This window comes from Protopterus annectens, chromosome 2.part0, assembly GCF_019279795.1.
Source record: "Protopterus annectens isolate FY-2018-M chromosome 2.part0, PAN1.0, whole genome shotgun sequence".
NCBI lineage: Eukaryota > Metazoa > Chordata > Ceratodontiformes > Protopteridae > Protopterus > Protopterus annectens.
Window position 1 is genome coordinate 1,326,876,696 of NC_056728.1, and position 14,691 is coordinate 1,326,891,386.

Here is a 14,691-nt window from a genome sequence, read left to right on the forward strand (position 1 = left end):
TTGGCTGAGCTTAAATTACATTATATACACTGATTTTGTTTCCTGTCTATAGCAGAGTAATCTGTTATCCTAATACCTCCATGAATATCAGATACTTCAATTCACAAAGCTGATGTAAAAATAATAACTTGTCTTATGATATGAACAAATGCTTGTGTCTACTTTTTTCTATCAGTATAAAAGACTGCCTTTTGATTTCTAATAGTCATCAGGTCATACTTTAATCCAAACTCCTCCTCTGGAGGCTAACATCTGCATTCACATATGCGATGGTCTGCAATGACATCATCTCTGGATGTATACATCCCTGTATGTGCTTCATGAAAGTTTTCATGTGAACAAAGCTTGACAAAATTAAGCACACAACCCTGCCCCGTCTACTGTAGGCTATATACCTTTTTCTCCGATAGCCACCAGCAATGCAGCAAGATGGCCTGCCTCCCATCCCTAAGAGTGGGTGAACTGAGATCAGCTGCTCACTCCCACGTACATGCACGCACGCACACACACACACACACACACACACACACACACACACACACACACACACACACACACGCATGTACCTGGTTTCCTCAGTATCTGAGTGGCTAATTGATCTTGGGCATAGTCACGGCTTCATAATTCTGCCCCTCACAGTCAGGCTGTAGTCAATACAGAGCAACATGCTACTATACAATGTCTATAACTAGTACCATAACATAATGCATACTCCCCCCTACCCCCCGTACTCAGAGGAAAAATAATAAAACAACCTTCTATATTCTTTCCTGAACATATGCCACGTCCTCCTGTCTGAGAAAAATAACTCCCACAACATCACACCTCTTTATTTTTCTTTTCAGTTTAGAACAGAACAGAACCGTACTTTAACTATAGTTCTAGTCACCAATGCCCAGATCAATAGGTAGCACAGACAAAGTGAAAAAAAAAGAGAACTCAAGTTAAGAAGTGAAGATCTCATATGGCCTGAAAATCTAAGGGAAGTGCTTTCACTGCAGGCTAGATGCCTCACTCTGTTGTCATCTGACAGCATCCATTCAGCTAACACAGGTAGCAGTAAAGGGTCCTACCTACCTTTAATGAAAGTCTAAATTCAGTGGGGTATGTCCTGCAGGGCTCATTACCTTTACAATAAAAAATTCTCCTGAAGAAAAGGAGATGGATGAAATATGTTTACCTTTCAAAAGAAATAATGAGAGCTACTCATACATAAGGTTATCCACAACATGAAGCGCCTGTTTGTCCTTAACCTGCGTCTCTGCAAAAAACACAAAAGTGAAAGTGCTACTTCAAAGAAACCATATAAATCATTTAAAAATGATGATTGGTCCTTCAAGGATACCCAATTCTGAATGAAGACAAAAGTACATTTTTGCACAAAAAAGTCTATGAAGCACGGATATACATCTGGAAGACAGGACAGCTACCAGAAAGAACATATTCTATCATACAAACCTAATGCTACAACACAGACAAGCTCAAAAAGAGGATGATGATTCTTACACCTAAAATTCAGGTCTACAGAGGTGTGCTGGCTACTGGATTGCTGAAGAGGCTAACAGTGCTGATGAATGTACCCTCATTACACAGCAACTCAGACATAGATCAACATGTCAGAGGCACGCCAGCAGTTTAATAAGGCAGTGTCAGCATTCAGCCCCCATTCCTTTGCCAGATAGAAAATACTACCATTTTTAGTTACAAGCAAGAAAATGGGAGTCTATATTATGACACCAAAATGGCTAAACACCATACGCTGTTTCATCGACACATAATTAGCGAACTACAAGTTATGCGAATGGTCAGATCACTGATTTTTTTCCCTAGGAAAAAACAAAAATCGGTAGGCCAACCAGACACGACACACCAGGCTTTGCCCCCCACAACCCCCTCTAACTAAATATACCAACTCCGAGATCGCACTTCAGTGGGGAAAAGGGCAAATTCACAGTGACAGCCAATCGATTTTTTTCCCTAGGAAAAATCAGTGATCTGGCCGTTCGCGCAACTTGTAGTTTGCTATTTATTTGTTGATGAAATGGCATTCAGTGTTCAGCCATTTTGCTATCATAATATAGACCCGAAGATGAAAGCTTCTTCCATAGCTCTAGGACAAGAAGAGAGAGAGAAGCTCTGGTCACTGCTTATAAACATATTCTGTAGTCTGAGTTTAAAGGGATGAAATATTAGTCTCAGCAGATCTGAGACTGTATTAAGACTGATGAAAGAAACAGATTATAGAAAGTCTGATAAAACAAATGAACAAATAATCAAGACAATTAACAGAAATCCACGTGATATAACAGAATTAATTAAATAGGATACATCACTATGCAGCAAAATCAACAACATGTAAAGTCTTACCACAAAAACAGAGCAACAAAGAAAAGGAAGGAAAGAAACCAAATGCCATCATGGAAGTATCAAATAGAGAAAACTATAAAGCAAATAAGAGTACAGAAGAGAGAACAGATCAACAAAAATACCTAGATAGATAAATGTGATAAAAGCAATGCACGATATTAGAACAAACCGGGATCTATTGCACACTGCTGCAAATAATAAACTAAAGATATCACCACAAATAGAAAAACTTATATAAATATAAAGGAAAAGTACAAAATAAGCAAATCATTGATGATCTATAAAAGTTTTACAGAGAACTGAGAAACAAAGCAAAACGAAGAGAAACGCTACTAAAAAAAAGAAAAGAAAATTAAAGAAAAAAAAAGAAACACTTTGGAGAAATATCTATGAGGACCCTGTGGAACATAACTTCTTCTTCTTCTTTTGGCTTTTCCCGGTTAGGGGTCACCACAACCGATCATCTGTTCGCTCATGAATGACAGTGCAGTTTTACAGTGTCGAGTTTCCAGCCCGGAGCCCAACTTTCTACAGAAGGCACACATACACACGCGCACTCATACCTAGGGCCAGTTGAGAGTATCCAATCCACTTACAGCATGTCTTTGGGATGTGGGAGGAAACCGGAGCACCCGGAGGAAACTCACGCAACCACAGGGAGGACATGCAGACTCCGCACAGAAGGCTCCCCAGCCAATGATCGAACAGAAGAACCTCTTGCTGTGAGGCGTCAATGCTAAATGTATAGAAGTAAAAGAAACAGCAAGAAGTTCACGATATGAAATGGAATGAAGTAACAGCCAAAGAAATTGAAACAAAATTAATAAAAGCTCCGAACTGAAAGCCCGGATCCTGTACCTAACATCTGGTTAAAAGTATTAACATCATTACACGAAGATCTGGCCCAGAGTAAAAAATACTTACATGCACAACCTGAACACATACCAGCCTGGCTGACAACAGGAAAAATGATACTCCTTCTTAAGAGTGAACCTGCAAGCTATCCTAAAAAGTCAATATCAATAACTTGCCTTCCAACAATGTATAAACTATAAACTGGAACTGATGCCGACAAAGTTTATATGGAACAAATAATCAAATTGTTGTTAAATAAAGTCATAATGGAGAATTTTAAAAAGGGGAAGAATCTAAGTATGGCATGGATACATTACAAGAAAGTATCTGATAGCATCCCACACTCATGTATAAATTAATGTTTACAGATGTATAACAGACACTCTACAATGATGGATTATATTACAGTGAGTATGAAGCAGTGGCAGACCACTTTCCACCTTAGCCATGATGAAGGATAAATTATTACCCCAGAGATAAAAATTCAAAGGGGGAGATTCCAGGGATTCTCCTTGCCACCACTGTTCTTTCATCTTGCCCTTAACCCATTAAGCTGTCTACTTAACAGATTAGGCCATGGTCACAACTTGGCTCCCAGATAACTGCTAAGTTGAAGATTTCTCATCTTCTTTTTGTGGATGATTTAAAACTGAATAGTTAATCAGAGAAGGAGATGAAAATACAACTGCAAGTGGTTAAAACTTTCTCATATGATATAAGAATGTCACCTGGTCTTGATAAATGTGCAAAAGCAACATTTAAAGAGGGAAATCTGCAGCACCAAGAAAATATCAGTCTAGGACAGGAATGTGATACAAACGAACTTGACCAAGAAGGAGTGCATACATATTTGAGAATTGATAAAGGATCAACAATAAAACATGAACAAATGCAAGCAAAACTCAGTAAAGAATATTTTCGAAGACTAAAATTAATACTAAAAACACCCCTATCATATAGGAACAAAGTCCAAGCTATAAACCAATTTGATTTTCTTATACTAACCTACAGTTTTAGGGTAACTGACTGGCCTCAAAAGGTACTGGATCACCTGGACAGGAAAACAGGAGGTTTTGGCCTCCTTGAAACTGATTACATGTATAGATCTACAATCATGGGGCTGCATACATATCTGCTGACCTCACAAGACCCAAACATAGTGAAAGTTTTGAAAGATGAGGAGAAGAAATCTAGGATGACTTCCCTTCTTAGTCTAGCAGAAGCATACCGGTGTCAAGTGGGAATGGAAATCAAACCACAAGAAGATAAAAATCAATCAGCAACTGAATGTGCCAAAAAACAAAAGAGAGAATATAAGGTGAAGGATCAGATGAGTAGGCAAAAAATGTGGAAAATGTATAAATATAGTTGCAAGTACAGAAAACTCCTGAAAGAACCTCATGTTGATCAGGATGACATACAAGAATGGTTAAGGAGAGGCAAATTCAAACCAAAACATGAAAGGTTAATACTGGCAGCCCAAGATAGTGGGCTACATATGCATTGGTTTACAAAGTCCATTGAACATGTGGGAAAAACAGACAAATATAGGTTTTGTAAAACAGAATTGGAAACAGTCACACAGCTTGTTGCTGGCTGTGGTATACTAATGGCAGAAAGACTGTATACTGAAAGGCATAATAATGTGACAAGACTGTTTCAATGGGGATTGTGCAAACATTATAATATTGAAGTAGCTGAAAAACACTGGAAACAAAGCATCACAGAAAAGGATGAAGTCTACATCATATGGGATCACCCATTACCAACAGTTCAAAAGACAGATGCGATAAAAACAGATACAGTGGTCCATGAAAAGAAGACAGAAGTAGCATTGATCAATGAAAACGTTACACCCAGTGACTACAGTGTCTTGAGTACAGAGAGACAAAGTCATAAAATATCAAGATCTGCAGTCAGAAACGAGAGCAATATGGAAGAAAGATACCCAGACGGTTCTAATAGTAGTAGGAGCAATGGGTCTTATAAAAAAAAAATTTACAATTGTATTTAGACATGTTACCAATACAAGTAATTCCATACAAATTGCAGGAGTCGTCATTACTGGGCACACTGCGAGTGCTGCGAACAGCACTTTTGGCTAACATCAAAGAATGAAACAATACTAATTTCATGCACTTTAATCGTACTTTAACGTAGGAATGGGGTCCATTCCCATCATGGTATTAGAAACCCAAACGACTCATAGAAATTAAAAAGGAAAACAAGAAAAATGATTCATGCTTATCCAATGACATATAAAAATCAATGTATACCAACATTATATCTCCCTCACTCTGAAGGAGGTATGGGCCTCTTTGAAATTGATTACATGTACAGATCTGCAATAGTAGGGCTGTAAATATATATGTCGACCTCACAATATCCAAAGACAGTGAAAGTTTTAAAACATGAAGAGAACAAATCTAAGATGAATTCCCTGTTTAGTTAAGCAGAAGAATATCGGTGTAAAGCAGGAATGGAAATCAAACCAGAAGTAGACAAAAATCAGGCAGCAACTAAATGTGCCAAAAACAAAAGAAAGAATGTAAGGTGAAGGGCCAGATGAGAAGGCAAGAAATATGGAAAAGGCATAAATATAGTTGCAAGTACAGAAACTCCTGCAACCTCATGTTGATCAGGATCGAATGCAGGAATGGTTAAGGAGAGGTGAATTTAAACCAAAAGATGAAAGGTTAATATTGGTGGCCTAGGATAGTGGACTACATACACATTGGTTTGCAAAGTCCATTGAACATGTCAGAGAAACAGGCAAATGCAGGTTTTTGTAAAACAGAATTGGAAACAGGCGCATATCCTGTTGCTGGGTGTGATACTTTAATGGCAGAGGGCCTCTATTTTGAAAGGTATAATAATGTGGCAAGACTGTTGCATTGGGGATTATGCAAAGACAACAATACTGAAGCAGCTGAGAAACACAGGAAACATCAGCCACAAAGCATTATAGAAAACAATAAACAGATGCGAGGAAACCAGATATAGTAGTCCATAAAAAAAAAGACAAAACTAGCATTAATCATTGAAATTGCTACACCCAATGATTATAATGTCCTACATAAAGAGAGAGACACAAAGTCATAGAATACCAGAATTTGCAAGCAGAAACAAGGGCAATGTGGAAGAAGTTTTTATTTTATTTTACATTTGTTGACTGGGCTAGTCTAACTGGATACATGTCCATTTTCAGCAGAGGCCCGAGGAGAAAAGCTCCACTATATACTAGTAAATAATAAAAACAAAAAAATAGCACAATAAGATACAAATTATAAGCATGTAGAGAACTATTCCCATGTAGCATAGTAACAGTGCAAAAGTAATTTAGCAAAACTATAACATAGAGTGAGGATTTATTTTCAAAATTCTTTGCAAGAGTAGGAAGAGTACAATTAAAAAAGAAATAAAGTAACTCACACAAGACTCTATTCAACTATTTACAGTATTAACAATTTTGATAAATGTTTTGTGCCAGGGCACTAGTTTTAAGAAGCAGATTTCTACAGCTGGGAGCAACATGTAGATTTAGATACAAGGTGAGATGACATGTTGCAGTAATATAACAAGTATAAAGGTTGCAGTAATATGACAAGAATAAAGAGAAGTTGAATTTAAAGGAAAAGTAATATCCATGTGGATGGTAGGTGAGCTACAGAGGAGGGGTAGTACTAGTGATAAGACAAGTAGAAGAGTAATGGAGACAGCTGAAAAGAGAGTTGGATGCTGAGGTCAGTCAGGATTCGAGCAAGGGCATAGCCAGTGAGATTTAAAATAGTTCCTTAGTTGTTTCTTGAAAAGTTGTGATGAGCCTAGAGTGGTCAGTTCTATGGGAAGTTTATTCCAGTATGAGCCAATGGCATTTGTAAACAAGGAGTCCCCAGCTTTGTTGTGTGTTTTGAGAGTGGCTACTAGTAGTTTGTTAGCTGAGCGAAGGGAAGTAAGATTCCTGTAAGGGACAACAAGGTTATTTAGTATGGGTGTATTAGAAGGGTAATGGGGAATTTTATAGGCGATAACTAATTGATGTAGGAGAATAAGATTTTGAAGTTCAAGCCAGTCAAGCTTTTTGAGATTAACACAATGATGGGTGTGAAATGGGGAACCTGTGGCAAACCTGGCAATGCTGTGGTAGGCTGTGGCAAGTTTCTGAAGGTTAGATTTTGAAAGGTTTATAAAAGATGGGGAGGCATACAGTAATGTCGAGATAAGATGAGTTTGGGCTAGAGACACCCTGGTAGTTGCTGTTAGAAAGGGCTTAAGTCTATAGAGGGCACCTATCTTTTTATTAACAGCTTTGATGGTTAGGTCAATGTGGTAATCATAATTTAGTTGATTATCTATTGTAACACCTAGTAGTTTAGTGGAACAATCAGGTGTAATAATAGTGCCATTGTCAGACACAATAGAAAAGGAGAGAGGGGCAGATTTAAGGGTTGGAGAGAAAAGTAATAATTTGTTTTTTTGGGGATTAAGGAGGAGACAGATATCTTGGAACCATTTTTCTGCTGCTGTAAAGACTTTTTGGGTGGAAGAATGAAGTTCAGCTGGAGATACAGCAGAACAGATGAGAGTTGAATCGTCTGCATATTGAATACATGAGATGTTGGGAGTGAAGTAGACAGGTTATTTATAAATATGGAGAAGAGAAGGGGTCCTAAGATGGATCCTTGAGGGACACCAATAGTGACTGGGAGCTGAGAGGATAGATGGCTGTCCCAAAGGACTGCTTGTTGTCTATCTTTCAGATAAGAGTCAAACCAGTGCAATGCCGAAGATTCAAGTGAGAGAGATTTCAAAGCGTCTAGCAAAAGTTGATGGTTGACCACATCAAAGGCTTTAGAGAGGTCAAGAAATAAAGCAGAAGAGTATAGGTTGTTATTGCGATTTTTGTTGATAGTGTCTGTGAAGGAGAGAAGAGCAGTGGAAGTGCTATGGAAAGGTCTAAAACCATGTTGGGAGTCTGAAAGTAGGCTATTATGTAAAAGATGATGTAAAAGTTGTTGGTGTATACAACGCTCCATAATTTTAGATAGTGGTGATAATAAGGCTATAGGATGGAAATTAGAAAGTTCATTAGTGTTTCCTCCTTTATGCAGAGGAATGATATGGGAGATTTTCCAGAGGGAAGGGATAGTAGATTTGGTTATTGTTCTGTTAATTAAGATGGAGACTGGGTATGCTAGTTCTGCTGCTGCTAGCTGCAGATATTCAGCTGGTAGCTGGTCGGCTGAAGGAGTGCATGGTTTAAGTTTTGAGAGTAACTTGTGTATATAGGTTGTGGAGACTGTACTAAATGTTAGAGTGGGGGTGTTATTTTGAGGAGAGGTGTTTTTAAGGGAAGTTTGGGGAGTCATGTTCTTTGCTAGAGAGGTGACTGTTTCAGAGAAGAAGTTGTTGAATGTATTGGCTATTAAGTTGGGTGGGGTCTGTGCTAAGTTAGCTGGAGTAGGTGTTTTGGTATTCCCTGGATGGAGCAGTTTATTGATTCCTGACCAGAATTTTTTGGGGTTATGATTTTGATTTTCTTGATATTGAAGGTAATATTTTTTTTTATCAAGATGGGTAAGTTTTTTTGTGGTATTTCTAAGGTGTTTGAAGTTTTGATGGTCAGTTGGGTTTTTAGTAGTTCTCCATTTTGTCCATAGTTTATTCCTTAATAGCATTATTTGCTTGGTTTCTTTAGAAAGCCAAGGGGCAGCTTTGGATCCTGTTCTAATTAAGCGTGAGGGGGCGTGATGCTCAAGAATTTGGAGGAATGTGTTGTTGAAATGGGCAACTGCTTCCTCAAGTAGAAGGTGTTTTAGAGCTGACCAGTTACATTGTTTGAGTTCATTGAGGAAAGTAGGAAGGTTAAAGTTGTTTTTGTTACATATAGTACGATAGCTGGCCTGATTGAGATTGTTATTTTTTTGTTTAGTGATGTAGGTGAGAAAATGGTCGCTGATATTGTCAGGGAGTATACCAGTTTTATATGAGAGGGGATTATTGCTGACCAATATCCAGTCTAAGATGGCTTGTTTATTGGTAGATTTGTGAATCCTAGTTGGGAAGTTTATGGTTTGTTGAAAATTAAAGAGGTTGAGGTGATAGGTGGGTTTGGGGGATATGCAGGAGTTCCAATCAATATTGAAGTCTCCTAAGAGTATGGTTTCCTGAGGAAAGCTACAGGAGAGCCAGCTAAGAATGTTTTCAAGTGTATTTAAGTTGTTGCCAGGAGGGATATAGGAAGATATTATATATATGGCTTTGCTTTTATTTACTTGGAATTTGCTGCAGAGTATTTCAGCATTGGCAGGGGAGGGAGGCAGGGAGTCAATAGAGGACACCTGTAGTTCAGATTTATAAAGTAAAGCAACTCCACCACCCTTTTTGTTTAGATGATCCTGCCTTAAAATGCTATAGCCAGGGGGAGTAATTTCATTGTCTTTGGTGCCTGGTTTAAGCCAGGTTTCAGTAAGACAGAGAATATGAAATGAGTAGAGGTCAATTAAAGCATGGAGTTGTGTAATTTTATTGTTAATGCTACAAATATTTAGGTGTGCTACTGAAAGGGAGTTAGAAGAGAAAGGTGAACTCAAATTGTTAGTAGTTTGGTTTGAGAGGGTGTGGAGGAGGGAATTATTTGAGCCAGGGTTGGGGTGAATGTCCCCATGTAACAGTAAGAGTATTTGAAGGAGTGGAAATATTTTTGAGTTTTTAGAGGGTATTAGGTAGAACTTTCTAGTTGTGTGATACCTGTTATGGAGTACTCTGTGATAGTGTGGAGGAAGGTAAGGGCAGGGCGACAGGAGGTTAATATAGGTTTGTTCAACTAGGGGAAGGACAGAGCTAGTAGCTAAGCTAGGAGATCTGCTAAGGGTGTAGTACTCGCAGGAAGTAAGGGTATAGTATAAAAGAAGGATGTTAAGGAGCAGGAGTAGATAAAGTAGTTTAAAAGGCAAGGGCATGTTGAGTTTGGTGAGCTTCGCAAGGTTGGAAATTAGTAGTATTAGGAAGGTAGGGAATGGGGTGTGGCAGTAAGACAGGAGTGGAGAGTTTGAAAGTGTGAACGAGGCAGGAAATTTGATAGGATGTGAGAAAATTGGGGGTGTGGCTGAGCAAGTATATGTTCAGACAGTTCCAATAGTAATAAGAGCAATGGGTCTCATAAAAAAGAATTTACAGTCGTACTTAGATATGCTGCTGATACATGTAACTCTATGAATTGCAGAAGGAGTCGATTTTGGGTACACTGTGGATGTTGTAAAGAGCACTTTTGGCTAACATCAAAAATTGAAACAATACTAACTTCATGAACTTTAATCATACTTTGACTTAAGAATGGGGGTCCATAGCTGTCATGGTGTTAGAAACCCAAAGACTTGGAGAAATTAAATCAAAAGTATTCTTACTAGAAAAGGAAATGTTTTGAAAGATTAAATAACAGAAATCCAAAGAGTTAAGTCTGTTATATGTTGGATAGGGAGGCAATTATCTTTACTTACGATGTACTTTTGAAGTTCATACTGGGAGCAAATGGTAATAAAACAACATACTCTGCTGGTGGTTCACTGTAGAGGTTTTAATATTTGTATGTGTGTGTGTAATTACAGGTTGACACAATCAAAGGCAACATTCAATTTGAGTTAGTAAAACTCCCTTTCTGACTGCAGTTCTACTTCCACAGATTGGTAATGTAATTTTCCATTACCAAAAAGTAGTTTAATAATTCATTTTTTCCCTAAACATGTAGGTTTCAGTCTAGCAGATTTCCTAGACATATGAAGGAGTCACTTGTTTCCACTTTTTCATGATGTTAAACCATATAAACCAGTTAACATGAGCTATGGCTAAATTCTGTTGTGTCCCAGATAGCGTGACTTTAGTCATCTTGTAGATTATCCACTTGGTGACTACTTACAGTACATCAGAATAACAGATTAACATCCAAAATATGGCAAGGGTTCCCCTGAAAGCTTATATTCTCATTATGTGCTTGCACACTGAACTTAATCTTATGACACTGTACTCAGCTATGATTTCACATAATATTCTACTAGTTTTAAGAAAGCATAAACTAAATAAAACAAATACATTTCATGTGTACCTTCTTTAGTACAGCACACTACAACATGACTTTCTAAGTAAACTGATTTACATGAGCATACTGAACATTATGAGTAAACCACAAAATGGTTATTTATACATCTATTACTCTGGGGATACACACTGCAATTCTTGGCAAGTTACTTGCAAGGTGGACCCCCTACTGCACATCTCCTCCCATAAAAACTCTGCAGACATCAGTGAAGCAAAAGATCAGACAGTGAATACTATCTGCTCGTCACCTTCAAAATACTCGCAATGCAACCCACACAGCTAAGTCAGCAAATGATAGGACACACAAATGAACAAAAACAGAAGAGAAAGTAAAAAGAAAAAAACACATTATGGAGCTTTCGGAAGTCATTTTGTCTTAATTCTATTTAAATGTACTATAACACTAGGGATAAAATATCCAATGTAATACTCCTATAAAATAAAGTTTATTACAATATAATTCATACTATTTTTAGACGACTGAAACATTTCTGCTTGTGTTTCTCACATAAAAGTATTATTACATTGCAAATATTATTTCTCACTATACTAGAACTAGGTCGCCGTAACATAAGCAAGGGTCAGTTCACATGCAGAGGCTTTCTAGATATGGTATGATTAAGTAGATGCTAATTTTTTCATCACCAGGTTTTGGTTAGTGAAAGATCCAAGTTCAAAGTCAAGAGGCAATACAGTCTATTCACATAAAGTGGGTTTTATGAAAAGAACTCCTGAGTGTTGTGCATGTGACACAGAATACAGTGAATGCTTTAATTATTTATTTTTTATTTGAATATTGAAATGACTTGTTTTTCTGTACATTAATATTTCCAAAAAAAGACTTGTAGAACTAAGATAAATACTGCTGAAGAACACATTCAATTCTAGACACAAAAGTTAGGAAATTCCAGGAAATAACAGAATATGACATCAAGCTGCACTACAAATAATCGATCAGCAGAAATGCAGTAATGCAGTATGTGTAAGACAATGTCAATGAATGGCAACATTAAATACAGTTGATTATCTTTATTTCATCAGCTTTATAGCACTAATATTACTGAATGCAAGTAAATCATGCACCATAACATGAACGTGGTAGTTTTCACACTGTTGGTATGACTTGATTTAAATGTAGCAGTATATATTATCATGCATGCTAAGTTAATATGGAATTTGCTATTTTTTCTTAACTCCACCGAGAATGCAAGAAGGAGCACAAAATGGGGACAACATGCCTTCACTGTACTACTAACTCTAGTGATATATTTACCTTGATGACAGAAGTACTGTGTCAGCAGGAATATACTCTTTTCCATTTATTTTAACTATATCTCCGACTACTACCTGGAGAAAAAACATATTAAAGTAGTTTATGTGCTTGAATTTTAAACAACTGTTTAAATGAGTACACAATATTAACAAATTACAAACTATTAGATGCTAACAGAAACTCCTGTAATATTATAAGTGAATATTTGAACAAAAAAGATAAAAGAAACTCTGTTGCTGGATGATGATTCATGAAAAATGCACAATAAATCAATCTCATCATTAAAAGACAACCTCTCTAAGACAGCATTAAAATACAGGAGTTAAATATAACCAACATGGATATGTCAAAAGTAGCTGTGTTTTAATTTATCTGTAAAACAAAAATGTGCTGCATTATTTTCAGTTCACAAAAAGGAATTTAAATTCAGGTCTTAAAGTTGGTCATCATCATGCTTTCTTAAGATCTGGGTAATAGTTCTCAAAGGAAATGAATTTCTTAGTTGGCTAGTGTTAAGTCTGCAGCTGTGAATGCAGAGTGCCAGGAGATTGCAATGTGCACAGAAAAACTTGTTACAGGAGCAGACTGGACTGCTCTAGCACTCCTTGACAAGCTCCAATACAAACATTCATGGGACTGAAGCACTTGAAAAAAAAAGAGTTATGTACTTACCATAACTTGGCATCTGTGTTATCCTACATCATCATTCATCACTATAGGGTCTGGAATCCAATATCAGATCTAAGCCGGCAACAGACTACAAATGGATCCAAGGCTCTAGCTCCTCCCTCTCCCATGATGCCCCACTGCCCTCTAACCCCCAGATCGAGTTTGCTGCAATGTACCTTAAGGCTACTTCCACAAGAATGGAAGGAAACACTCCAACTTCTTCCTTGATCTACAAGGTAGGGGGATGGTGGAAGGGAAAAACGCGATGAATGATGACATAGGATAACACAGATGCCAAGTTATGGTGAGTACATAACTCTTTATCTGATGTTATCCATGACATCATTCATCACCATAGGGTCAGAGTCCCCAGCTACCATCTACCCCTGGGAGGCCTCAAGGAAGGACATTCTGGAGCACTGAGCAGCCAAAGGAAGCCCTGCTCCTAGAAATCAGATCTATCTTGTAGTGAGAAATAAATGTGTGAGGGTTAGACCAAGTGCCAGCAGCACAAATATCATCAATAGAAAGCCTGGCCAAAAAGGCTGAAGAAGTTGCTATGAACCTAGTAGAATGAGCCTTGACTTTTCCTGTAACCTCAAGGTGGGTAATGCTGTAGACAATGGAGATGCAGCTAGATATCTATTTAGAAATAGTGATCTTAAAATCTGAAAGACAGTGTCTACTAGGGGAAAAGGCACAAAAAGCTGTTCTGACTTACGAAAACCTTTTGTCCTATGCAGGTACAACCGTAACTGCTGGTGTACATCCAAGGTATGCGGAATGAACTTCCATTTGTTGGAATAGTTGGGGAAGAACAGTGGGAGTTGAATACATTGGTTTAGAGAAGATTCAGAAGCAATCTTAGGCAAGAAGGAGGGGTTCGTCCTAAGACAGAGTCTGTCCTTGTGAAAAATCATATAAGGAGGAGTAATGGTAACAGCTTGCAGTTCTAAGACTCTCGTAGCTGAAGTAATAGCCACCAGGAAGCCGTCTTCCAAGACAGCAACTTGCGATTGCAGGAACTAGCAGACTCAAAAGGACTCCTAGTCAGAGACTGCAAAACCAGTGTGAGGTCCCAAGGAGGAGAAGGAGCTTTAATCGGTGACCGAAGCAGAAAAAACCCTTTCCTAGATGAAAAGTTAGACTCATGAAAGTTATAAATCACCACCAACTGAAGCTTGATCTTAGAAACACTTGCTCCCACTTGAAAAAGGGAGGACAAGAACAAAAGTATGTCTGAAACTGAAGCAGAAAAGGGATCTAGATTCCTGCTCTTAGCCAAGATAGAAAACCTTTTCCACTTACTACTATATACCTTTCTAGTGGAGGGCTTCCTGGGGGCTAGAATGATACACTTAATGGAGGATGTTAGCCTGGACAGTTTTATAATCATTAGAACTGGAGAAACCATGCGGTTAGATGAAGGGTCC

The 14,691-nt window shown here is 37.9% G+C and overlaps 1 protein-coding gene across 3 annotated transcripts in view; it reads right to left on the reverse strand.

Annotated features, from left to right (window-relative positions):
* The window catches only part of ATP8A1 (ATPase phospholipid transporting 8A1), a 3,191,789-nt gene that overhangs the window by 2,312,596 nt on the left and 864,502 nt on the right, over positions 1-14,691 (reverse strand). For all 3 annotated transcript variants that reach the window (XM_044061519.1, XM_044061518.1, XM_044061517.1), the window contains exon 7: positions 12,590-12,663. In XM_044061519.1, coding sequence (XP_043917454.1) covers positions 12,590-12,663 — 74 coding nt within the window. The remainder of the gene's footprint in view (positions 1-12,589; positions 12,664-14,691) is intronic.